The sequence below is a fragment of the Natator depressus genome, chromosome 9 (genome assembly GCF_965152275.1).
Source record: "Natator depressus isolate rNatDep1 chromosome 9, rNatDep2.hap1, whole genome shotgun sequence".
In the NCBI taxonomy this organism is placed as follows: domain Eukaryota; kingdom Metazoa; phylum Chordata; order Testudines; family Cheloniidae; genus Natator; species Natator depressus.
The window spans coordinates 48,199,741-48,226,344 of NC_134242.1; the positions used below are offsets into that span (position 1 = coordinate 48,199,741).

General features: G+C 43.3%; 1 protein-coding gene across 3 annotated transcripts in view; it reads right to left on the reverse strand.

Annotated features, from left to right (window-relative positions):
- PPP2R3A (protein phosphatase 2 regulatory subunit B''alpha) overlaps positions 1 to 26,604 on the reverse strand; it is a 136,684-nt gene that overhangs the window by 71,214 nt on the left and 38,866 nt on the right. The window contains exon 1 of one of the 3 annotated variants that reach the window (XM_074964082.1): positions 14,081 to 14,537. The exons of the other annotated variants lie outside the window; for them this stretch is intronic. Coding sequence (XP_074820183.1) covers positions 14,081 to 14,212 — 132 coding nt within the window. The 5' untranslated portion in view covers positions 14,213 to 14,537. Of the gene's footprint in view, positions 1 to 14,080; positions 14,538 to 26,604 lie in introns of those variants that run through there. 3 annotated transcript variants of the gene reach the window in all.

Below are 26,604 nucleotides of genomic sequence, written 5' to 3' on the forward strand. Positions count from 1 at the left end.
TCATCCTCATCATTCAGTGTGTGGCCTCCATGCCTGGTTAACTGCACAGCAGCCAACTCTTGCACTGAATGAGTTGTTGCACTTTTTTTTTTAATTTCTTCATGGAAATAGAAGCTTATTTCTATGGGGTTCATCACTACAGTTCCTGAGGGCCTGAATTCACCCTCACAACAGCCACAACAGCAGGGCAGTATTATTATCCCCTTTTCCAGATAGAAGAACTGAGGCCCAAAGAGATTAAAGCCAAGATTTGCAAGAGTGCCTCAAAATTCTGGAAGCCTTAGTGACTGGGTGCCCAAAACTGAGATGCCCAAGACCTGATTTTTCAGAGATGATGAGCACTGGCAGCTGCCATGGACTTCATTTGGAATTGTGAGCCGTTAGCACTTTTGAAAATTGTTCTCAAGGAGAGCACCCAGGAGAGAAGGAACACAAAATTAGTAGTCACATCTGAAAAGTCTGGCTTAAGGTCCCAGTTTAGAAGAGTATTTCTTTGTAGGAAAGGCATTTAAGCAGATAGCTAAGGACAAGACTTGAGCAGGTGCTTAAGTGCTTTCCTGAATCTGGGCCTAGTTTATTTGCCTAACACCAAACAGGAAATCTGTGGCAGAACCAGAGATAGAAGCTGGTAGTCCTGTGTCCCAGTCCACAAGAGCATCCTTTCTCTCCCTGTAGACCCCTGCCTCATTCACTATGCAATCTCATCCCATTCACCATTCTGCCTATAATGGATGTACAGTTGCTAGGGAGGCACACTAGGCCATCCCTTTAATGAACCTCTGTAGTCTTTTAGTTCTGTTCACTTTAATATTTTTTGGAGAAAAGTAATGAAAATTATAAGCCTGAGCATATTCTAATTTTAAGTACTTTTGAAATAACTAAATTATGAGGTTGTAAATTTAGAATTTTTTTAAAAACTTTTTTTTTGTAAAAGATATTACATGGGGATCTTTGTTCTAGGGCTTTTTTGAACACTTTAAATGTGAAATAGAAAACAGTCATCAAAACTACACATTGATAAATAATACCTTATTTTTGTTGGAAAAAGACAAAGTTATTAACAATTAACTAGCTTACTCAACTAGTTTACAGTAACACAGCAGAAAAAGAGGGCTGATGAGCCCACCTGTGATGTCAACATTCCCCTGGCACCGAACAGTTTCTTGTCCAGTCTCCTAACTACAGAACCAAAGGGTGGCCATTTTTCCTGGGAGACGCCTGGCTTCAGTTCCATTGTGAACAATGGAAAATAGCAAGACAACTTTACTAGGGACAGTGTTATTGACACATGCAACATGAGAGAAAGTTTCATGGAGGCTAATTGGATAACCATATACTATTTTAAAAACATAAACTTTAAGCTTCCTGTCTATGTTTTTTCAATGTCTTTATTTGAAACATTTGTAAAAGACAAGGAACTTCAAACAAAAAACACTTTGTGTAAATCAGTTAAGGTTGCCAAGAGACAACAATGCCAAAGTCAAAACCACAAAACCCAAGAAATATAGAATAAAGCTGTGTGCACACATCCATTACCTTCTTCCACATTCTCACCCAAAGATATGCTCACAGTCAAATCCTCTAGCAAATCAGCCCTACTGAACAATAGTCACCAAGCTGACACCAAAACAACCTTAACTCTGCCCTCTGAGGAATGCATAAAAAACACAGTGCAAGTCTGTCTCATGGGTAGGATACACAGTAGCCCACAAATCAAAGTTCACACACCCATACTGCTAAAAATATGTAGCCAAAAGAACCCGTGTCATAACCATAGGGGTAGCCTAAATTCCTCCTTACCTGTAAGGGGTTAAGAAGCTCAAGTAACCTGGTTGGCACCTGACCAAAGGAACCAATGGGGACAGAAGATACTTTCAAATCTTGCAGGGGAAGGTTTTGTTTTGGGTTCTTTGTTTCTGTGGTCATTCGCTCTTGGGACTAAGAGGGACCGGACATCAATTCATGTTCTCCAAATCTTCCTGAACAAGTCTCTCATATTTCAAACTTGTAAGTAACAGGCAGGCAAGGCGTATTAGTTTACCTTTGTTTTCTCAACTTGTGAATTTTCCCTTTGCTAGAGGGAGGTTTGTCCCTGTTTTGTTGTAACTTTGAAACTAAGGCTAGAGGGGGTTCCTCTGTGCTCTTTGAATTTTCTGCTACTCTGTAAGGTTAACTACCAGCCTAAATTTACAGAGGTGATTCTTTTACCTTTTTCTCTTTAAATAAAATCCTGATTTTTCCATTGTTCCAAGACCCAGGGGTTTGGGTCTTTGATCATTTTGTAACCAATTGGTTAGGATATTATTCTCAAGCCTCCCCAGGAAAGGGGGTGTATAGGCTTGGGGGAATATTTCGGGGGAATAGGACTCCAAGTGGTCCTTTCCCTGATTGTTTGTTAAATCACGTGGTGGTAGCGATCCCAAGGCAAGAAGGGAGTCTGTGCCCTGGGGAAGTTTTAACCTAACCTTGTAAGAATAAGCTTAGGGGGTCTTTCATGCAGGTCCCCACATCTGTACCCCAGAGTTCAGAGTGGGGAAGGAACCCTGACAACCCATGATGGGAAAAAATACTAGCATCATTATACTATTGTTCACAATTCTAGTATTACACAGACATTTGTTATAAGAGGTGTCAATGTTCCTAAGAAGAAACACCACCAGGCTCAGCTCTCCTTGACATAGGGCCTGTGGGCTCAATCCTTTCCCGACAGCAGGGTTCTAGAATAGGGCAGGTGGCCCTGGGAAGATCGAACTCAATGAGAGGAGGAAGCAGAAGGCCTTTTTTGTATGGCGGAGGGAGATGAAGACAATCCCCTTCCAAGCAGGAACCTTCTGTGTTAATATGCCTCCTTGCCCTCCAGCAACTACTGCTGCCCAAGGGCAGTCACCTCACTTAGAGTTTGGGAACCTCTTCCTTCTGGAAGTCATCCCAGTACCCTGAAGTGATGTAGGCAGGCTCTCTTCCTGTCCTGTCCATCTGCTGCCCTCTTATGGCTCTTCCTCCTCCTCTGCACCCAGGTATCAGAAGGCATGATGGGAGGAAGTCATATTTATTTACTCTTCCGTGGTTTCACTTAAGGTATTTTTTTTAAAGGAGCTGGTAAGTAAATGTTCAAATAGTTTTGGTTACTGTTTGCTAAAATTATTCCAAATATTTCAAAAGAAAAATGTTTATGAAGAAGGAACCTTGTTTAATCTAATTAAATAGAAGCAGAATTTATGGGTGGCTAATGAGGTAGTCATTCGTCTTTGCTGCTTTTGGTATTTTCTAGGAACATGGAGCCTTTTTCCTAACACATTTTAAACACTTTAACTTGCCAGGAAATTATTTTTAAAAAGTGAAAGCAATGCAATTGCTGGAGCCTCTCTGATTGCAATTTTCCATTCAGTTTGCTGGCACACCGTTCTGTCTGTCCCACAGGGTCCTGTAAAGCTAGCCTCTCAGAGATGGTAGGGGGCAGGGGAGGATTTCTCATCTGCTAACTCTCTCTTCACTTTTCCCCCCATAAGCAGAGAGGACTTCTTCCCTCCACAGGATTCCCTCTCATCACAGAGTGGGAGTGTGTGCGTACATGTACACTTGCTAACCACAGCATAGTAACACACAAGCTCTATATGGGACTGGATTAGACCCAAGAGCTCAAAGGCCAGGTTCCTGAGCCTCTCCAATTCTCTTCTCCGCCCTCACAACACAGAAGCAGCAGGAGACCTGCACCAGCTTTCAGTAACTTCCAATTCACTCAGTACCAGTTTTCAAAGGTGAGGCAGCGTGGTTAGTGAATCAGGCCTTAGATCTGGACCCAGGACACCTGGAAAGGGGTTCTGGAACAATTTGTACAGTGGGGGTGCTGAGAGCCGTTTAACCAAACTGTAAACCCTGTATATAATGGAAACCACTTCAAGCCAGGGGGTGTGGCAAAGCAGCCCTACTTCTAGTACTCATCCACCTGGGTTCTACTCCCAGCTCTGCACTGACCTGCTGGGTGACCTCAGGCAAGCCATTCCCCTCCCTGAGTCTCTGGTTCCCCTGATCTGTCCTTCCTATCTGGGAAGAGTTTTTCTGGAAGTACCAGTCTCTTACTATATGTCGATACAGTGCTCAGTGCAATGGGAAATCTCAGCAGGGACCTCTAACATGCTACATTAGTGCAAATAATCATAACTGAAACAGAGGCTGTGACAATCCCAACATTGCCAACTCTTGTGGTTTTATTGTGAGCCTCACAATAACTGATATTTTATGTAAAACATTTAAGTAAGTAGGAAAATAAGTAGATATTTTACTTATTTATTTTAACATGACTCCAGCTCCTGGAGCTGGAGTCATATTACTATATGCAAATTTCAGCTTCCACTGAAAAAAAGAAGTGACATTTCTAGCCCTCATGGCTGTGGAGAAATATAGAAAAACACGATCCATGTGCCCACAATGGCCCAGAAACCAGAAAGGTAAGAAAAAGAACCCAAAGCATATTACTTGTTTTAAAGGGGTCTGACTGTTCTTTTTAACATTTGGGGTTTGTGATACTGCTTTCTATCCAGCCCCAGCCCCCATAACCACAGGACCAAAGATATCACTTCCATCAGGAACAAGATTTCTCTAGGGAGCCGAAACATTCCTGACTCAACCCAGAACCCTCTGGTCCTGGACCATCACAACACAGGGTTGCCCCCTTCTCTTCTCTCCTCTCCCCTACTCTCCATTATAGGCATAGACTCACATCATTCACAAAATTCCTTTACACAGCATGGTGGCACAAGACTTCATCAACTCTGCCCTCCCAGTGGTGAATAAGAAAATTGGCTTAAAAGTAGGGCTGTCAATTAATCAGAGTTAACTCATGTGATTAACTCAAAAAATTAATCATGATTAAAAAAATTATTCACAATTAATTGCAGTTTTAATCACACAGTTAAATAGAATACAAAGTGAAATTTATTAAATATTTTGGATGTTCAACATTTTCAAATATATTAATTTCAATTACAACACAGAATACACAGTAGAGAGTGCTCACTTTATAGCATTTTTATTACAAATATTTGCACTGTAAAAATGGCAAACACGAGAAATATTATTTTTCAATTCACCTCATACAAGAACTGTACGCAATCTCTTTATTGTGAAAGTGCAACTTACAAATGTAGATTTTTTGTTAAATAACTGCACTCAAAAATAAAACAATGTTAAACTTTAGAGCCTACAAGTCCACTCAGTCCTACTTCTTGTTCAGCCAATCGCTAAGACTAACATGTTTGTTTACATTTATGGGAGATAATGCTGCCTGCTTCTTATTTACAACGTCACCAGAAAATGAGAACAGGCGTTCGCATGGCACTTTTGTAGCTGGCATTGCAAGGTATTTACATGCCAGAAATGCTAAACATTAGTATGCCCCTTCACGCTTCAGCCACCATTCCAGAGGACATGCTTCCATGCTAATGATGCTCTTTAAAACAATAATGCATTATTTAAATTTGTGGCTGAACTCCTTGGGGGAGAACTATATATCTCCTGCTCTCTTTTACCCTCATTCTGCCATATATTTCATGTTACAGCAGTCTTGGATGATGACCCAATGCGTGTTGTTCGTTTTAAGAACGCTTTCACTGCAGATTTGACAAAACACAAAGAAGGTACCAATGTGAGATTTCTAAAGATACCTACATCACTCGACCCCAGGTTTAAGAATCTGAAGTTCCTTCCAAAATCTCAGAGGGATGCGGTGTGGAGCATGCTTTCAGAAGTCTTAAAAGAGCAACACTCAGATGCAGAAACTACAGAACCTGAACCATCAAAAAAGAAAATCAACCTGCTGGTGGCATCTCACTCAGATGATGAAAATGAACATGTGTTGGTCCGCACTGCTTTGAATGGTTATCGAGCAGAAGCTGTTATCATCCTTTGGAATGATGGCTGAAGTATGAAGGGACATATGAATCTTAAGTGCATCTGGCACATAAATATCTTGCAATGCCAGCTACAACAATGCCATGCGAATGCCTGTTCTCACTTTCAGGTGATATTGTAAACAAGAAGTGGGTAGCATTATCTCCTGCAAATGTAAACAAACTTGTTTATCTGAGTGATTAGCTGGACAAGAAGTAGGACTGAGTGGACTTGTAGACTAACATTTTACATTGTTTTATTTTTGAATTCAGTAAATTTTTGTACTTCTATATTTGTAAGTTCAACTTTCATGATAAAGAGATTGCACTACAGTACTTGTATTAGATTAATTGAAAAATACTATTTCTTTTGTTTTTTATGGTGCAAAGATTTGTAATAAAAAATAAATATAAAGTGAGCACTGTACACTTTGTATTCTGTGTTGTAACTGAAATCAATAGTTTTTGAAATTTTCTATATTTTCAAATATATTTAAATAAATGGTATTCTATTATTGTTTCACAGCAATTAATTTTTTAATTGCTTGACAGCCTACTTAGAAGTAATGAGATTTAAAAATTATACATGTTGGGTTCTCTTCTTTGCCTTCTGTTTTCTCAGCTTTCGTACACAATCACTTCACCTTTTCAAGCTTCTTCCAAAACCATGAGGGCTAGAAACTGAACCTTTTTTTTTAAAATGAAAGCTGAGATTTTCATGTAATCTACTGTAGTGAGCAGCTGAGACATGTCTCTCGGTGGTGCCTTAGAAATGGCTGAGAGACTCTGGAGTTTGATCAGCCCTGCAGTTTGAAGTCTCAGAGTGGTTAATGGTTCCCTGGTGGTGAGGGGGGGGGCTGACCTGATCTAAGCAGGGAGACTTGATGTAAAAAGTCACTTGCCAGGCAAGCTTGAGAGCCATGAACAGAGGCAGCTAACAGGGAAGTTTCAGAGGGGGTCTGGAGCGGGAGCAAGAGAGGCTTTCCTTTCAGGTTCAGGTCTATGTGCAATTTCAAGGTGACCAGCAATGGAACAGTGGGGGTGACCTGTGATGGATGCGCCATGTTTTCTTTTCTGCCTGAAGCCAGAAAGGACTTCTGTGCATAAAGTACAAGTTTAGTGGCTGTGCTGGAGGGAAAGATTCTTGGATTGGAGAGTCAAGAAGAGACGCTCCTGAGAATCAGAGACACTGAGGTGTTCCTAGACAGCCAGGCTCAGGAAATATTGGAAATACAGGAAATAAACCCCACAGGTTTAAGAAAGAATGGAGCTGACCACCAAAATGTCACAGAGAGAAGAAGTCAGAGAGGAGACCTGGCAGTTTATAACCAGGGGAAAGAGGTCATGGTGACATTCTACACAGCTGGAAACAGAGGAGGATGGACAGGCTGTGGCTGTCAGAGAGAAGTAGTCCAGGAGGAATTTCACACAGCTAGAATTTTCCAATCGATACCAAGTCTTCAACATGGAAATTGTGGAAGACATCTCTCAAGATCCAGCTGGTCCAAGGGAACAGAGAGATGTATGGGACATATATGTAGATCGCAGCTCGGCCCAACCTATATGAAAAACAGGCTTGCCCGTACAGAATTCTCCAACAGTCTAAGGAAGACAAACAATCCTTGTTTGGGATTCAGGACTCAGAAGAATCTAAAACATTTTGCAAAGGACAAGCGGACAACAGGACAGTGTGCTGCCATCCCTATGCCAAGTCAAAAGCCGTCACTCCAAGATTGGATAGGCTTTGGAAATTAACAGGCAAGGATCAACTGGTGATGGTTCATATTGGCACTAATGACACTGCCTTTCAGGCTATCTCCCAGAGAATAGGGAATTTAGAAGCGTGCTAAAAAAGAATGTCCAACCAATCTTCTCTGGGATTCTTCCTGTTATGCAAGCAAAGGAAGACAGAAGGCAGAAGATTCTGGAAGTGAACCTCTGGCTAGGTAAGTGGTTTAGGGTGGAAGGTTTTGGTTTTGTGGAACATTGCTCCACCTTCTAAGCAGTACAGTTTTGATGCTTTCCATGTGAGCAGAATCTCCTTGGGAACTAGGAAGCTAGGGTAGTCAGGAGGGCATTAAACCAATAACAAAGGGGGAAGAATAAAGACAGAATATGTGAGCACTAATTTAGCCCAGAATAAAGATGCTGAAAGCAAAAATTAATCAAGGAACCAAAGGACATGAGGAGAAGAAATTATTTAATTGCCTGTATACCAATGTTAGGTTCCTGGGTAACAAACAAGGAATTGGAATTGCTCATTCATGAGCATAAATTTGACCTCACTGGTATTATTGAAACCTGGTGGGATGATTTGCACAATTGGAATGTTAAAATCTATTGTCATAATCTAGGAAAGATCAAGAGGGCAAAGAGGGAGCGGGAGAGGCTCTCTACATCAAAACTGACATTACCTGTTTCCAAGTGTCTGATAACTCAGAAGAAAATGACCCTGAATGCTTATGGATCAAGGTCCTAACAGATAAAGCATAACATGGGGTATTAGTTGGTGTCTGCTACATACCACCAAACCACACTACGAAACAGGATGAGAGGTTCCTACACACCTATCTACAATGTGTAGGGGAAAAAAGCTGTTTGATCTTACAGGACTTCAATCTGAGTGACACATGCTGAAGGTCTCCTGCTGCTAGTACTAAAACATCCTTGGAATTTCAAAAATTATAGATAATTTCCTAATTGAAAACCAGGGGGATTCCAATATTAGACCTAGTCTTAACAGATAAAGAGGAACTGATCACAGAACTAAAAATGATTGGTAGCTTCGGTAAAAGTGATCATGACTTGATTACATTTATAATGTGCAAACAGAACAAAGTCCAGATCAGTAATACACACACACACACCTGTAGTCTGGGAGCCACCTCCTGAGCACGCCCTTGGGGCCGGAGGTCACTCTGCAGTGGCCTACCTCGGTTTCCCTCTCAGTGAGGTAACAATGAGTTCACTTTAAAAGCCCACAAAGAGAAGCCAAACACACTATTCTACATCAATCTCTCTCTCTCTAGTGGAGACTTCTAGAAAAGTGTTTGAACAACAGTTTACATGCTCTTACTTCAGAGCTTAGGCAAAACTTTAAAAGTCCCAAAACAAAAAGTCTCCAGCAGCAGCTTCTTCTGTAAGGCCTCAGACTTGCTCAGTCTCTCCCAGATGGAGAGCTTTGTAATTCCTTCTTTCTATTTCTTCAAAGTCTCTCTTAGACCTTCCTGCCTAGAAAGCTCTGTAGTCCCCTCTTTCTCCAGGTGGAACTCCCAGCTGCTCTTTAATAGGGGAATCAGATCCCTCTCAGGTGTGTCTACTTAGTAACCAGGGTTAGCTGACTCCAGACCTCTAGGCCCTAAAGGTGGAAGCCACATGGTCACGGTGCTTTGAAAAGGGCCAGTTTCAAAAAGCTGAAAACAACTATGAGCCAAATCAGCTAGCAGGAAGTATATAATCAGAAAAATATGAATGATAATTGGGAATTGTTTAAGAATACCTTACACTAGATACCCAAAAAGCCACAATCCCACAATGGAGGAAGAAAGCCAAACTGGCAGCTATAATTAAAAATTAAATATAAAAAATGGAAGAAAGGGCAAGTTGATAGCAATGAATATAATTCAGAAGCTAGGAATTGTAGAAAATTGATAAGGGAAGACAAGGGACACAAGGAGAAATCTATGGCGAGCAGAGTTAAGGTCAATAAGGAGTTATTTAAGGATATTAGAAACAAAATGAATCCTGACAACGATACTGGTCCATTAAATGGTAGAATTATTAATAACAATGCAGAAAAGGCAGAAGTGTTCAATAAATATTTCTGTTCTATAGTGTGTGTGTACGGAGGAGAATGATATAGTTATATCATATGATAACAAGCTTTCCATTCCACTAGTATCTTAAGAGGTTGTTCAACTGCAGTTACTACAGTTAGATATTTTTTAAGTTAGCAAGTCTGGATAATTTGCATCCAAGAGTTTTAAAAGAGCTGGCTAAGGAGCTTTCTGGACTATTAATGTTGTTTTTTAATAGATCTTGGAACTCTGGGAAAGTTCCAGAAGACTGCAAGAAAGCTAATGTTGTGCCAATATTTGAAAAGCGTAAATGGGATGACATACATAGTTACAGACCTGTCAGTATTGCACAGACCCCTGGCAAGATAATGGAGAGGCTGATACGGAACTCTATTAATACAGAATTAAAGAAGGGTAATATAATTAATGTCAATCAACACGGATTTATGGAAAATATATCCTGTCAAGCTAACTAGATTTCTTTTTTTGATGAGATTTCAAGTTTGGTTGATAAAGGTAACAGTGTAGATGTAATATACTTAAGTCTTCTGTAAGGCATTTGAATTGGTACTGCACAACATTTTGATTAAAAAACCAAAGCAATATTAAATTAACACGGCACATATTAAAAGCTGTCTAACTGATAGGTTTTAAAAGGTAATTGTAAATGAGGAATCATTATCAAGAGGATATGTTTCTAGTGTGATCCCTCATGGATTTGTTCTTGGCACTACACTACACTACTTACCATTTTTATCTATGACCTGGAAGAAAACAAAATCATCATTGATAACGACACAACAATGGGGGAGCGGTAAATAATGAAAAGGATAGGTCATTTACACAGAGTGATCTGGATCACTTGGTAAGCTGAGCACAAGCAAACAATACGCATTTTAATACAGCTAAATGTGTGCATCTAAGAACAAGGAATATAGGCCATACTTACACGATGGAGAACTTTATCCTGGAAAGCAGTAATGCTGAGAGATTTGGAGGTCATAGTGGATAATCAGCTGAACATAAACTCCCAGATCAATGTTGTACCCAAAAGGGTTAATGCGATCATTGGATGTATAAACGGGAATCTCGAGTAGGAGTAGAGGGGATAATTTTACCTCTGCATTTGGAACTGATGCGACCACTGCTGTAATAGTGTGTCCACAATTTAAGAAGGAGGATAAAAATTGGAGAGGGTTCAGAAAAGAGTCAAGAGAATGACTAAAAGATTAGAAAACATGCCTTTTGGTGATAGACTCAAGGAGCTCAATCTATTTATCTTAAAGAGATGGGGTTCAGTCTATATAAGATTACAGTCTACAAGTACATACATGGGGAACAAATATTTGAAAATCGGCTCTTCAATCTAGCAGAGAAAGGAATAACATGATCCAATGGCTGGAGGTTGAAGCTAGACATAGTCACACTGGAAATAAGATGTAAATTTTAAATAGTGAAAGTAATTAACCATTAGAACAATTTACAAAGGATGGTGGGGGATTCTCCACCATGGACAACTTTTAAATCAAGATTGAATGTTTTTCTAAAAGATATGCCATAGGAATTATTTCAGGGAAGTTCTCTGGCCTGTGTTATACAGGAGATCAGACTAGATGATCACAAGGGTCCCTTCTGGCCTTGGGATATATGAGTCTCAATCTTCCTTTATCTCACTGCTGCTGTGGTAGCACGGCATCCTGACTCACTGGTGAAGCCATAGACCAGTTCCCCAGGCCACAGCCCTAGTAACCAGATAACTCATGAAACAAGAGACACCAAGCTAGGTTACTTCACCTCTCACAGGTATCACGACACATAAAAATGCCACATTTTGCATTTGCAACACAAAATTAAATGTGTAATTTGCTAATCAGCCCTCCAAAAATCACTCTTTTTCCTGAAGTCAGAAAGGATCTTAGGACAGAAAAAAATTACATGTAGATCCTTAGATTTTGAGGCCAGAAGGGGTCTCCTGCATACCACAGGCCACACAACTTCACCGAGGTTTCTCTGCATCAAACCCATACATTCGAGTTGAGCAAGAGCATGGTCCTTAGAAAGAGACATATAATCTCAATTTAAATATTTCCCGTGACAGAGAATCCACCACATCCTAGGAAAGTTATTCCCAGTGGTCAATTACCCTGACTATTAAAAATATCAACCTTATTTCGAGGCTGAATTTGTCTAGCTTCAGCTTCCAGCCTTTGGAATCTTGGATTTTGTTCTGGCTTTGTCTGCAAAATTAAAGAGCTTTCTGCTATCAGAATTCTTCTTCCATGTAGGGACATGTAGACCATGACCTAGTCGCCTCTTAGCCATCTCTTGAATAAACTAAGTAGATTGAGTGTCTTTAGTCTCTCACTGTCAGGCTGGTTTTCCAGACCTTGAATCATTTGTAGCTCTTCTCCAAACCCTCTACAATTTTTCAACATCTTTGAAGTGAGGATACCTCAACATCTTTTTTGAAGTGAGGACACCTGGAGTGGACACAGTACCCCAGGAATGATCTCACTAAGGCCATATACAATGGTAAACACCTCCCTGCTTCAACTTGATATTCTCCTGCTCATACATCCAAGGATTGCATTTACTCACTTAACCACCACATTAGACTGGGAGCTGATGTCCAGTTAGTTACCCACCATGACTGCTAAGTCCATTTCAGAGTCATTGTTTTCCAAAATCCAGTCTCACTTTATATAAGCATGACCTAAATGCTGGGTTTCTAGACCTATAACCCTGCATTTAGCTGTTTGAAAATGAATGTCGTTCAAGGCTTACCATGCAATCTAGATTGCTCTGTAGAACTGACTTGTCCTTATCATTTACCACTCCACCAATTTGGGTATCATCTGAAAACTTTACCAGCAATGATTTGGTATTCTTACAGATCACTGATAAAGATATTGAATAGCACTGGGCCTAGAGCAGACCCCTGTGCAGGCCCCCCCACCAAAAAACATCCCCATTAGAGGATGATTCCCCAGTTACATATCAGGCTATGCCCACACTGCTCAGTAATTGACAGAAGGAGCACTACAATCTATAACAAATTATAAATGCAAATTCAAGTGTCATACACACAGCTTAGTGACAAATGGATCTACAAACATGCCAAATGTGAGGAAGATTTTGACACAAAGTGATAATGAAATAAATCTATAATTTGTTACATATAGCTGGAGTGGTCACTTGATGCACCTTTTAGCTAAAGACAGATACTCCAGGAATAAAGGAAAATATAGTTGAAACTGTAAAATACTTCCATAATAACCACTTTTCATAAGTTGTGCTTAAAATAGCAAACCAGATCATAGCTTATTCTACCTCAAGATGCCTAATGGCATTCAGAAGCTAATTGTTTTGAGTAGTTTGTTAAGAACTAGCATAACTGGATGATAATTTGTGCAGATAACTGTGACAAAACAGATGGTGTTGTCACCGCCTATGTAGTAAACATAGGGATGAAGAGAAATTTAGAAGAACAGACTGAATATTTCCATTGGCTTGGACAAAGTGCAAATGGATGGCAGTAACATTATTAATGCTGTCGAGACATTTGGAAGGTACTTCAGGAAACACCACAGAGAAATATTTAAGGACAAACTTACATTACAGGCAGTGAAGAAACAGATGAAGCAAGCACTTGCTCCACTTCATTTTATTATCTATGTTCTCAACCCAAAGCTCCAGGGTAGATGTCTAAGTACAAATAAGGTGCATGCTGCTATGACATGGTCATTGGTTAAATCAACCAACAAAACAGATTTCAGGGACGAAGAAGAATCAGTCCAAACACGTTTGCTGCTGACCCTATCCATAAAGTTGAATCACTGAAGTCCCTGGTGATCCATATAGATGTAGAGTTTATAAAAGGCACAAGACAGCTTTGGAGGTGGCGCAGAGGAGCACCCTCTGCTGATGTGATCCTCCCAAGACAAGCTATGCTGGCTTCAGGGCAGATTTGTGTCAACAGAGCAGCACAAAGCCTCCACAACAGAGCAGTGGTTTGGATCACTGAGCATGGCATGTAAAGCAAAATACTAACCATCCAGGCACTCAGAGCAGCCCGATGGGACACCCACCCACCAATGGTGCTTCTCTTAAAAACAGTGCAACAAAGTTTTCATCCTCTTTATCTATTTCTCCCTATACCTTGTGGTCCTCGTCCTTAAAAAAAAAAAAAAAAAAAAAAAAAAAGCTGTTTCCCCTTGTTTACGAATAAGACATTTTAACTCTAAGCCTGGATGGTCTATTTATAAACCTGTTAGTATCTGGCTGCAAATAACTTTCTGCAAATAGAGAAGCCTAGAGGGAACGCAGTCACATTCCCTGATCCAATAAAAAGACACAAAGTAATACAAAAATAAAAAGAAACCCAAGACTTCAAACCTGGGCCTGTTGGAATGACTTCTGCCTCTTTTTGATCCGAGATGGAAGAACAAAATCACAGCCCCTTGCAAGGAAAGCAAGCTCTCCTCTTAAGTCTGGGTCTCTTCGCAGAGAGGTTTCCTTGATCATCATCTTGTTAAGTTCCTGAGCAACCTTTTCGCTTTCCAGCTGTGGTACAGAGTCTTTGTAGGAGATCACGTCAGCCCCAATGGATCACTTTCTTATTTTTGCTTTTCACAGGCAAGGAGTTGCAACTGATTTCATGTAGAAACATACTAACTCTTCTCTTTCCTCACAGGGAAAGTGTCCTAGCATAGTATCTGAATCCTGAAGCCAAAGCCCCCTGGCACACACTTTTTTCTTCTGACATTTAAACTATCCCTCAGCACTACCAGTATCTCCTGATGCCTTCTTGCAATACTTTATCGAGAAACATGATCTACAACAGAATCTATTCCCCTGCTGGCTACATGACAGAAAATCTGTCCTTGGCTTGTAATAGGCCAGGGGTATTGTGGGAAAGGAGGTACCCACCACCACTACCAAGAGTGCTAAAGTTAGACACACTGCAAAAGTAGCTAAATATATCACCTTCCCCAATAGTTCTTATTTTAAGAGCTTCAAAGCTGAAATGTGATGTGTAAACCTGCATCAGTCAGCCCCTGCTGGGCTAAAAACATATGCTCTAAGCACAGGCCAATGTGGAAATGGTGTTAAGAGGTTTATGATGCCTCTGCCTTGTGAGCTGATGAAGCAGTGGAGCAAGACTAATTCTAATTCAAATTGTAGACTATTATTTTTAGAAAAGCTTAACTTTTATTCCTTATTTGGAAAAAGCAAATCACCTTGTTTCTCGCCATCTAAAAGAAGTATGGTAGGGTGACCTTAGGTAATAAACTCAGGCATTTTGGAGCAGCTATTACAAAAATGGTTTTATAAAGAGACCTTAATGAGTCATCCTTTTTATTTACTTTTTCCACAGCTCTCACTTTGTTGTCTCTGGCATGAGGAGCAGCCACTGTCTAACTATGTTACTTTGAAGAGACTCACACAGATGATTCTGGTTTATGACATCGGGGTGCTGGCTTGATTCTCTGAAAAGTATAATTTATAATAGTACTGATCATGTGCCTGGCAATGGGGACCTACGTCCAATTCCTGCTCCACAGGATGAGCAAACATCAGTTCTCTGGTTTTTCTTTCCTAGCTAATCCACTTCCACAGTCTACCATCCCCATTGGGTTTAGATGGTCCCAGCTACTTTGCCAGGAGCTTACTTTCTGTGTTTGGTAACACACAACAGCTGATACACCTACTTTTATTAGAATCCTGCTTTTGAGAATAATTTTACAAATATCCCTACAATGTCCAGTCATCCACCAAATTAAGGACATATTGGACCACATTCTCTGTGTTGGTCCCTTGCTCTCAGTGGGACCCCTGTAGGGGCTCCAGAAGCTCACAGGGTTTTATCCCGTACAATAATTTAAAAGAAAAATTCTGTAGATGGTTGTGGGATCTCTTGGACTGCAAACAACAAATCTGGAAGTAACTTGTCCCACTTACAGGCTTTGGTGTCACGAATTTGTACAGCATTCTCTTAAGAGTCTTATTCAAACAAATGGCTTAAATGAGCATTCAACGATGACAGACTGATGTTGTATCAGATCCTTGGCTGGTGCACACTGGCGTTACTTTAATGATTTTACCGTAGCCTATGGAAATATGGGAACATACCCCAGCTGAGGATCTGGACCTTAAAATTCTGGAGGGATTGTAGCTGTTTGTAGCTGCTGGGACCTAAAGCTAGTGCCATTATCTGTTAACATTATCTTGGGTATCCACTTAATAGAACACCTGGTGACAAATTGTGCTGCGAAGGAGTACAAAGAAATGGCCTCTGCATATTATGTCGCAGAGTCAACTCTGACCAACATATAACCACACCTGTTGGTGCTCCAGGTACGTCTACACTGCAATTAAAAACCTACAGCTGACCCATGCCAGCTAACTCAGGATCGTGGGGCTCAGATTAAAGGGCTGTTTAACTGCAACGTAGACATTCGGGCTCAGGCTGGAACCTGGGCTCCGGGACCTTGCGTGGCGAGAGGGTCCCAGAGCTCAGGCTGCAGGCCAAGCCCGAATGTCAACACTGCAATTAAACAGCCCCATAGCCCAACCCCCGTGAGCCCAAGTCAGCTAGCATAGGTGCGTGTCTAATTGCAGTGTATTTCTAAAGGTCCTATCACATCAAGCCCAATCCAACTGAATTGAATATCCACTGAATGAAGAGGGAGAAGAGTATGTTTGGGAGCCACCAGCTGGCATACATGGCAGAAACTACAGTATTCTTTGATTTCTTTACAGATCTGTGGCCAGAAAATCCAAGACAATTTTCTCTCCTGGGTCTCCTATACTCCCAAGCAGTCAGACCAGGGTACAGCATGGGCTATGTGTCATATTTCTCTACAAAAGGACTTTAGAATGAGAAAGTTGTATAAGTCCAAACCTTTAGTGTTCATTTAAACTCCTTTACTTCTGCTTATAATTGTAAGGATACGTGCATTGTTTCTGTAAGTCCATAGCAGAAATGGGGCTGGGGAAAGTTCTAGGAAGGCACTCTCCAGAGAAGCACAAAGACAGACAAGAGTTTTAGGAAGAATTCTAATTTCTTTATTTTAATGAATTATAAATATTGTGGTAGCACCTAGATGCCCAGCCAGGACTCAGGGCTCCACATTGCTGTGATTCGTTACCACAGTCACATGGCAGGGTACCAGATGTTGATTTATTTTGAACCAGCAGTGACTGGGTGTATGTTCCTCATCTTTCACTGAAATGTACTGAATGCCCAGAAAGATACCAAAAGACCTCTTGTACCCACAGGTTTAGCAACAGTCTTTAAAAGAAATTCCCCAGACCTGTGTGAAAAATGGGACATAGCTATCCGGAAGCCACTGACTATTTTTTAGAATGGCAGACATTTCCTTTTCATGCCCAGGTGAACAGGTCATAAAAGATCTAAGAGGTTTCTTTTCTTGCTTTGACATTCCAGAAAAATGTAGTTGACAATGGGACCTAGTTTGACAAATCTGAATTCCCAGCTTTGGAGGTATATTAGATGTCAAGCACATTACTTCCAGTACCCAGAAAAGAACTAATAGAACTATGCAGCAGAGAGACCCCTTATTAGCTCTGCTGAGCTACAGGGCAAAGCCCACATCAGTCACTAGAATAAACCCTGCTCATCAAATTTTTCTGAGTGAACAGATCAGAATACATTTCCATCCTTTGATACAACTCTTCACTGTAAGTGGTCCTGCTTAAAGGATGAGTTGAGAGATGCCAAATATAACAGCTCTCTTATTTACCCATCAGAATGCAGACAAACTTTCACTCACACCTAAACCTGGAGGCCCAATCCTGATGGAGGTGGATGAATGAAGCTGTTGTCACTGGATACAGCTGCAACCCAATTCCTACGTGGCTGGGGCTGATCGAACCATTCCATACAGATGAAATGGGCAGCAGCTTAGTTACGCTGGTTCCAAACTCAAGTGAACTGCCACAACACCTTAACAGCACTGGTATTCCCATTAGCAGTCGCAGCCTTAGAGGTTTCAGATGCCAGGTGTTTCGTCCCATTGAGCGTGAGTGTTCTGGGTTATTTCTCTACAATGTATTACATTCTAATTTTCTGAAACTAATTGCATTTTTTTTAATCACCTATGGATTGCTGGGGAGATTTATATATTATTGTAATTACTTGACAAGAGGCTGTTGAAGAGTAGGAGGGTGTCACCCTGGGAGTGGTGACCGAGGTCTCCCCTTTAGCAGTATGTCTTGCATTCGCTGATCATCTTTGAAGTGAACAGGTCTCTGGTCGGGGTCCCTCATTGGGTGAAGATGTCGTGTACTACCAAATCGTGAAATTTCCGTTCATGGTCGATCGCAAAATGTCTGCTGAGCGAGTCCATGATGACATTATGTGTCCTGGGACAATAGGCTGCAGACAAGAGGATCTGGTGATTGATGCACCAATTCCAGAGATTAACCACCTCTGCGCACAGCGCGGCCCATTTCGTTCCTCCCATTTGTTGACATAGAAGACATGTTCGCCAAATGGAGGACCCCGACCAGAGACCTATTTGCTTCACAGGTGTCTGACATGATGAGAACATGAGGGGACCGTGCAAACAGAAGAAAGGATTGGCAAGCCTCTCTCACAACTCAGAGTTCCAGGGTGTTTATGTGCATCCTGAATTCTCAGGGAGTCCATATTCCTTGAGTCATGAGGTTATCCAGGTGGGCTCCCCAGCCCACCAGGGATGCATCAGTGATGATTGTCTTGTCTGGGAGGAGGGAAGAAAGGGAACCCACATACATACACAATGTGGGTCTGTCCAACACTGGAGGGATGACAGTACTTTGGTGGAGACTGTCAGCATGAAGTCTGTGAAATGGCAGTTTGGCAAGTAAATGGACTGGAGCCACGTCGGGAGGCAGCGAAGGCGTGGGGTCACATAGGTACATGAAGCTATGTGGCCAAGGAGGGACAGGCAAGTTGTTCACTATTATGTTATGATGCCGCTCATTGTGTGGAATCTGTTTATGGGCAAGTAAGCTCATGCTATCACCAAACTGGTTGAAGCCCTGATGAAGTCCTGAGACTGTGTGGGGTCAAGGATTGATTATCTGACATTGACACTGATTCTGAGAGAGAAAAGGAGGTTGAGTAACATTGAGGTTGACGTGGGGGCTTATTGTCTGGATCTCATGGCTAGGAGCCATTCATTGAGATATGGAAATACAAGGATGCTGTAACTCCTGACACAGGCTGCTACGACAGAAAATACTTTGGTGAAGACTCTGGGAGCAGCAGCTAACCCAAAAGGGAGGACTCTATCGGAAATGTTGGGAACCCACTGTAAATCTCAGGAAATGTCTGTGGGCAGGATGAATATCGGTGTGAAAGTAAGTGCCCTTCATATTGAGAGCCATAAACTACATGCCTTTCTCTAAGGATGGAATTATGGCTGCCAGCGTGACCGTAAAAAACTTGAGTTTGTGGATAAATGATTGAGGTGCCAGAGACTGAGAACGGATATCCACCAACCTTTCTTCTTGGGATGAGGGTGTTGGTTGAGTAGAATCCTGTTCCCTGATATTCCGGAGGAACACGTTCTATTGCTCCCTGTTATAACAAGAAGTTCACCTCTTGGGTGAGAATACTGTCATGAGAGTGGTCCCTGAAGGGGGGCATGGAGGGGGTTTTGGAGGGGGTACTGTCACAAATTTGATTGTATAGTCATGGTGAATGATGTTTGACATCCATCTGTCCATTGTTATTGCACTCCAAGTGTAGGAAAAGAGTGCTAAATGACCCCCAAAGGGAGTAGGAATCGTGAGGTTGTAGGCATAGTAGTTGGCAACTCTCAGGCTTGCATCAGGAATACCTCACGGCTGGAGGCTGTATCTGTGATGTTGAAGCCTGCGAGGGGGGCACTGGAAAGCGAGACCTCTGTGCCTTTTGACATTTCCTTGGATGCTCAAAAGGTCTCTGTGAATATACTTGATAAGACCTGTAGTGTCAGGGGGATGACTGGAACTGGAATGTTCATTTCAGGGCAGGAGTGTAGATGCCCAATGAGCGAAGAGTGGCCCTGGAATCCTTTAGCGTATGCAGTGATTCATCTGTCCTCTGGTTAAAAAGATGGAATTTGTCGAAAGGGAGGTCTTCAGTAGTGTTCTGTATCTTCCTAGGAAAACCAGAAGAACGGTGCCAAGACTTCCTGTGCATGACTATGGCTGTAGCCATGGCCCTGAAGGAGGTATCGCTGCATCTACTGCAGATTGGAGGGCCGTTCTGACCACAAACTTCCCTTCTTCAATAAGTGCCTGAAAATGAGCACTATTGTGTTGTGGATGGCTATCCGTAAATTCCTCTAATTTACTGTAATTCAGGAAGTCATATTTGTCTAGTAATGCCGGATAATTCACAATCATGAATTGCAGGCTAGATGATGAAAATACTTTACGTCCTAGAAGGTGACTCCAGACCTTCCCCACTTTATCAAACAGTGTAGATCGGGGGTGTTGCTGTTTGACCCATTCTGTCACAGCCTGGACGATTAGGGAATTTGGAGGTGGATGGAAAAAAGAAACTCAAAACCTTTGGCAGGAACATTTCTGCTCTCTTGGGGATATCTGTGTATGTAGCAGGGGTGTGCCACAGTATCCTGGCAGGCTCCAGAATGGCTTTATTAATTAGTAACACAATTCTCGCTGACCCCAAAGTGTGGAGGAATATCCAGCAGCTTATGCTGGCAGTCTTGGATTTCTTCTGAAGAAATTTGGAGTTTCTCACGCAACTTACCATAACAGCTCCTGAAATTGTCTGAAATCATCCTGTGTGGGAGGGGATGCTGTAGTCACCTCCTCAACTGGAGATGAGGAAGGGAATATTGCCAGTTCTAGTGGAACTGCTGGGACCAGGCTAAAAAGTTCTTCCTCCACCACTGGATCTGCTTGCCTACCGGTGGGCACCCTCAAGGGGGAGGCAGGTGATGGTTCCCTCATGGCCCGGGCAGATTCCAAGGGATAATATTGTGTCCAGGTCCCAAATATGGCCAATAAGCTGGATCCGATGGAGGTTGTGGGAGTCCCCACAGAATGGGGTACCAATGGATCTGTGGTGACTGAGGGGTAGATGTCACCAGGGATGTGATGGTCTCCGTGATGGCGCATACGAATGGTATGATAAAGGTGGCTCTTCCAGTTCCAATTCATTGGAAGAGGAGAAGGTGAATTCTGGTTCCAATGGCGGTACCGTCGGAGCTGGTGGAAGAGTGTAGCTTATCCGTGTAGGGGGTGAGGGATCCCATATCAGAGGCCTTGGAGATACGATCTCTCTAGAAGTGGAGGGACCCTATGGAGGGAGTGACTCTGGATCTGGAAGGCAAATACATCCTGAGGCTCAGTCACTGTTCTGGATCACCCTGGTGTGAGAGGCACTCTTTCTTTGCCAGGTACTGGTACCAGCGCTGGGGTCTTTCCTGGTATGGGAGGGTCGCGTGTTTTGTGGGCTCCAACAGACGGTGGTACCAATGTATCAGTGCCTGGAATCACTGGATCCTATTGCTTATGGGTCTTTTTCTCGTGCCTATCAGACTTAGAGTATACGCCGTCCCCTTGGGCCAAGCGGGTAGAAGGAGCATCCATCTTCTTTGATTTGGAGGAAGGCTTAGTCCTGGTGCTTAATTTGTGCCAGGGTTGAGCCTGGCACCTCTAGGTTTGGCAGTTCATAGCCCTGGCACCTCTGGGCCTGCCAACTCAGTTATGAAAGTAAAAAAATTGCTTGAGCCCTGGCACCTAATTGCTTGACCTCTGGCACCTCTTTCATTACAAATTAAACACTCCTTAGTCCCTGCTTATGGGTGTGCTTCCTTACCTCTTGACTAGGCCCCACCATGGGGTCTGTGGGGATGGTACTGCTGGCACCGGAGTCAGATGTGGTAGTGGGAGGCGTGCTCTTCACTGAATCAGGACGATGTATGGGGGAGTTCCCCGGCCTGGGTCCAAGTGAGGTCTCATGGCGAGCTCCATGAGATGCTTCCAGAGGTGAAGTGCCGGTCTTCTAGGGTGCGGTGGTGGAAGGACTGGCAAATACTAGACATGGCCACAATGTGGGCTTCCCCCAGGCAGCAGAGGCAGTATTATTGGTTGTTCCTAACCAAGAAGAATAGCAAGCAGGAGGCTCAGACTTTGAAGCCTGGAGTCCTTCGCGTAGTCCAGTACCCGCAAGTAGGTATGGGGGAGGAGGAGTAAAAACCCCAAAGTCTATCTAAAAACAAGCACTAAAACTATTAACTATCAGAACTAAAATAATAATAAAACTGGTAAATCTACTATAAAACTCATAAGACTATGTACAACTAACTTTTTCAGAAGTGCATCAGAAATGAGGACATTGAAAGTTCTGACCCGGACCACGTGGAGGTGAGGAGAAACTGGAGATGCGGTCAGTCTGCTTTGTCCTTTCTCACCTCAGACGTGAACATGAGATGAGGCAGGGCACATGCGTGGGCCAACAGACACTACTTTCAAATTCTCCAACTCTGGGAGCATGGGGCAAATGCATAACCCTCAGTGAAATACAATAGTGACCATCATTTGAAGAAAAAGCTGGTACTACCTAATTGTTGAGTGCTTGACTTTGCAACCTTAATCATCTTTTAACATTCTGCAATTGTGTAGGTTTTAAAAAAAGCAAACTGAAAAAACAGAAATTCCATCATGAGACATCATATTAACACCCACGTGGGACATCAGCAGAGTTGCAACCATTAGATTTCCCCCCCCCCCCGCCACCCAGAACTAATGGAGTAACTGATAGCAGTAGTAGGTTGTTACCTTCTATGTGGACCAGCATTAGAGAGGCCAAGGACACTTTGCCAGTGGGCTTCATAGATATTTGTAACAGCAGACTCAGGAACCTTGGGTTCCATTTCATGCTCTGGAGGGGAGCATTCTCTAGTGGGCAGAGACTCTTCTGCCCTATCATCTACAACCTCTTCCTCTCCCTGTCCCAGTCCTGTCTCTTCCCCACTTCTAGCTCCTCATCCCAGTCCTATTCTCCTCACTGAGCCAGTTCCACTCTCCACTTCTTGAGTTTCTCATCCCAGTCCCAGTTTTCTTGCCCAGCCATTCCCAGTCTACCCCTCGCACCACAATCTCTATCTCCTGCCCCATTCTCCAGTCAACCCCTGCCTCGACATTCCTCATTTCCACTGGCTCCCAGTTTCAATCTCCCTCTCCAGGCTTCTTAACCAATCTCAGTGCACCCCACTTCTACCATTGGCACTCTGTCCCAGTCTCTTTATCCAGACAATCCCATTTCTCGTCCCCAACTCCAGCTCCTTGTCTGATATCTCCTTTCCCCCTCCCCACCTCCTTACCCTCCTTCACTGGTTCTGTCATCTTGCCTAGCTAGCTAGACCTGTCTCCCTCACAGCTCCTCATCCAATTTCAGTATTCCCCACATCCACACCTGATTTCCCTCCCTGGCTCCCTGTTCCAGTCTTCTTGCCTAGCCAGTTCCAGGATCCCCATGAATTTCCAGTCCCAGTGTCCCTCTGTCCCCCTCCACCAGCCTTCAATCTCAGTCACCCCCACCCAGGCTCCTTGTCCCAATCTATTTCATGCACCCTTCCATTCAGCTCCCCTAGGTCTGCTTCCTGGCCCCTCTCCATTCAATTCAGGCAGCTGCTCCTCCACACTACCTGAGCCCAGCAGGGATGTCACTGAGAGCATAGGAGAGAAAGCCTCCCTGCTCTAAGACCCAGTTCTGGTGTTGGACCCATCCTGGCCTGGAGCAGCAATTACAGGGAAAGTCCTACTTTGCCCCTGTAGCCTGGGGTTGGAGCATATTCTGTGGCGATGGCACATGCACACTCTGGTCACACGTAGAAGCTGTGCTCCGTGAGGATGGAATTTTCAGAGATTTAACTCTTAAAATCAAACAAGTCTCTGCTGAGCGTGTGCAAACTGAGATTTTTCAAAGTTGTATAACTTATCCTAGTGAAAATTCACCAAAATGTGGCTAGCAAAAGGCACATCTCTAACTCAAAGGCCATCCCTTGCCAACTTTCAGGGGCCTACTCCGGAGCATAGGGGCAGGGCCAGCTCTAGGATTTTTAGCCGCCCCCACATTTTTTTCATGCCCCCCCCCTGCCCCCGGCTCTGCCCCAACTCTGCCCCTTCCCAACCCCTTCCCCAAATCCCCGGCCCCGCCTCCTCCCCCAGGCATGCTGCATTTCTCCCCCGCATTGCTTCCTGCAGCTCCCCCACCGCAATCCCCTGCCCTAGCTCACCTCTGCTCCGCCTGCTCCCCTGAACACGCCGCTGCTCCGCTTCTCCCGCCTCCCTCTCAGGCGAGGGAGAGGCAGCACGTTCAGGGGAGGAGGCGGCGGAGTGGAGGGGAGCGCAGGAAGTAACGGGGGAGGGGGGTAGAGGAACCACTTCCCGCCCCAGCTCGCCTCCGCTCCACCACTGCCACCTCCCCCCAGCGTGCTGCTGCTCAGCGTCTCCTCCCTCCCAGGCTTGCCGCGCGAAAAAGCCTGGGAGGGAGGGAGGAGAAGCGGAGCGGTGGCAGTGCACTCAGGGGAGCAGGTGAGGGCAGAGCGGAGGCGAGCTGGGGGCACGTTTCTAGGGGCGGCATGGTCAGTGCCAGAATGCTGCCCCTAGAAATGTGCCGCCCCAAGCACCTGCTTCTTTTGCTGGTGCCTAGAGCCGGCCCTGCATAGGGGCACAAGAACTTTGCAAAGAAAATGTCAGAATTTTTTTAACATTGTAAAATATGTATTTGTCCCTAACCTCATTCTCGGAAACAGCTGAACCATTTGAGCTGAAATTTTCCTAAGACATTCAAGCTAAGGCAGACATCCCGCACAGAACATTTCAGCCAAAACAGTTAACATTTGGCAAAGTTATAAGTCAAATTGAAAACAGGGTTTTATAATGGGAAGTGTTGTGCAGACTTAATAAGACTGAGTGATACCAGCCCTGCCTATAATAAGTATAATGTGCGTTTGTTACATACACAGTGTAAGATTGATGAAGCCCTTAACTGTTCATTTCCTTGTTTTTAAATACTGTAACCTTAACTGTTTTCTTAAACAAGTGGCCAGCTCTTCAGCTGGCATTAACCAGCATAGAATTCAATGAAGCTACACTAGTTCACGCCAGCTGAGGGTCTGGTACAAAGTGATTGGAGTTTTTGGAATTTCTCAGCCCTTGAGGGGTTTTGTTCATTGTTTACATCTTTCAGTTCTGAATTTGTGTAGGTGAGTGAAGGCAGTTTTTAAAGTCTTACAGAAGTGGGGTAGATTGGTTTCCAGACTATTCAATAAAAGGAGGGAGTAGTGCTAAGCAAATGAATAAGGGTTCCTATGGAGTCCAACCTTTGTTCAATGGATATCTGAAAAGATACATATGTTCCGGAGATACTGTTACTAAACTGGCTAGCTGCAAGTGGGCACACCCTGTTTTAACTCAGATTATGGGTAAAAAGCGCTTGGCTCCATAGCCACAACCTAATAAAGTGCTTGGCTCCATAGCCACGGTGCCTCCCAGCCAATTCACTAAACCTTGCGGTGCCAGTCACCCCATCGGAAAGATGTGGTTCTTAGCTTTGCAGTTACCTAGCGCTTTTTCATCTGAAGATCTCAAAGCACTTTAGAGAAGTGAGTAAACATGGTTATCCCCATTTTACAGTTGCCTCACTTAGTACAACAAGGGCTTCCCTGAAATAGTCTCCTTTGTCTTCAGATGAAACCTGGCAATTGTCAGCTAAACAAAATGTTCCAAACCAAAGTCATGCGGGGGAGGGGCTAAAATAGAGCTCTATTACGGAAACTGGGGTTGCAACATTTACTGCCTCCCCATAGTTAGTTAAAATATCACCATGTACGACAGGACAACTCCAAAGCAACAACCACAAAATTGTTGTTTACTGCTCTCGTCATGATGTAGAAACACAGCATCCACGTTTTAGCATTGCGCTTTCTGTTTCTGCAATACCAAGTCCTGACATCTTTTTTTTTCCTGGAGGACTTCAGAAATCTTTGGAAAATAGGAAGGTGACATCCTTGAAGGGTGAAACTAATTCTTCAGCTCTCCCAGGCTCAAATGAGGAGGTGGCATGTTCACCCTGACTGGGAGCGGAGAGAGCAGCGGCTCAGGTTTTAGACTCTGGCAACAGCCGCGTTCCAGCTTTCCAAAGACTGCCACAGTCCCCCATAAAAAGAGGGAAGTCCAGGACACATATTCCTCAGGCTGGAAAAAACAAAACAAAAAACACCAGAAAATTTTCCTTCAAACAAACAAAAAAAAAAGTTGTTGCCATCTCTGTTCACATCAGCAAGGAGCAATAAAGATTTTGTTTGAAATTCATAATTGAAGAGCAACTAGACTCTTTCCACTGCCCTTGCATTGTAAATAAACAAACAAGGGTAAGACCAACATTTATTTCAGAGAGTTTGGGCCCTGACTGATTCTTCTCTCTCTTGCAGGAAGGAGTCTCTCTCCCTTGCTAGTGATACCAGACGAGGTTCTGCTTGTAGCCCGCTACTAGCGGAGCTGCCTGAAGAAATATGAAAAAAAAAAAAAACAGACGGCGGGTCTGAGGTCTAAAAAAGATTTCAGCACTCACAGCCAGAGCCAGAAGAGCTCCCTGCCCCTGTCAGCACCCCAGCAGATAGCTACATGCTATAAAAAAAAAAAAAAAGGCACAGAGCCTTGGGGGTCAATTTGGGTGCAGAGCTTTTCTTAAAAAAAAAAAAAAAAGCTGTTCATAAGCTCCCATTGGCACTACTGGGCACTGCTGGAAACCTGGCCCTTACTTGGGTGCCTAAATGGGAGCCGGACTCTGGAAAGTCTGGCCCTGCCTGTGTATCCTGGGTGCTTTTGAAAATTCAGCCCTAATGCAAAGGCAAGGCCACAAAGCTTGTTCAAGCAACTGAGGC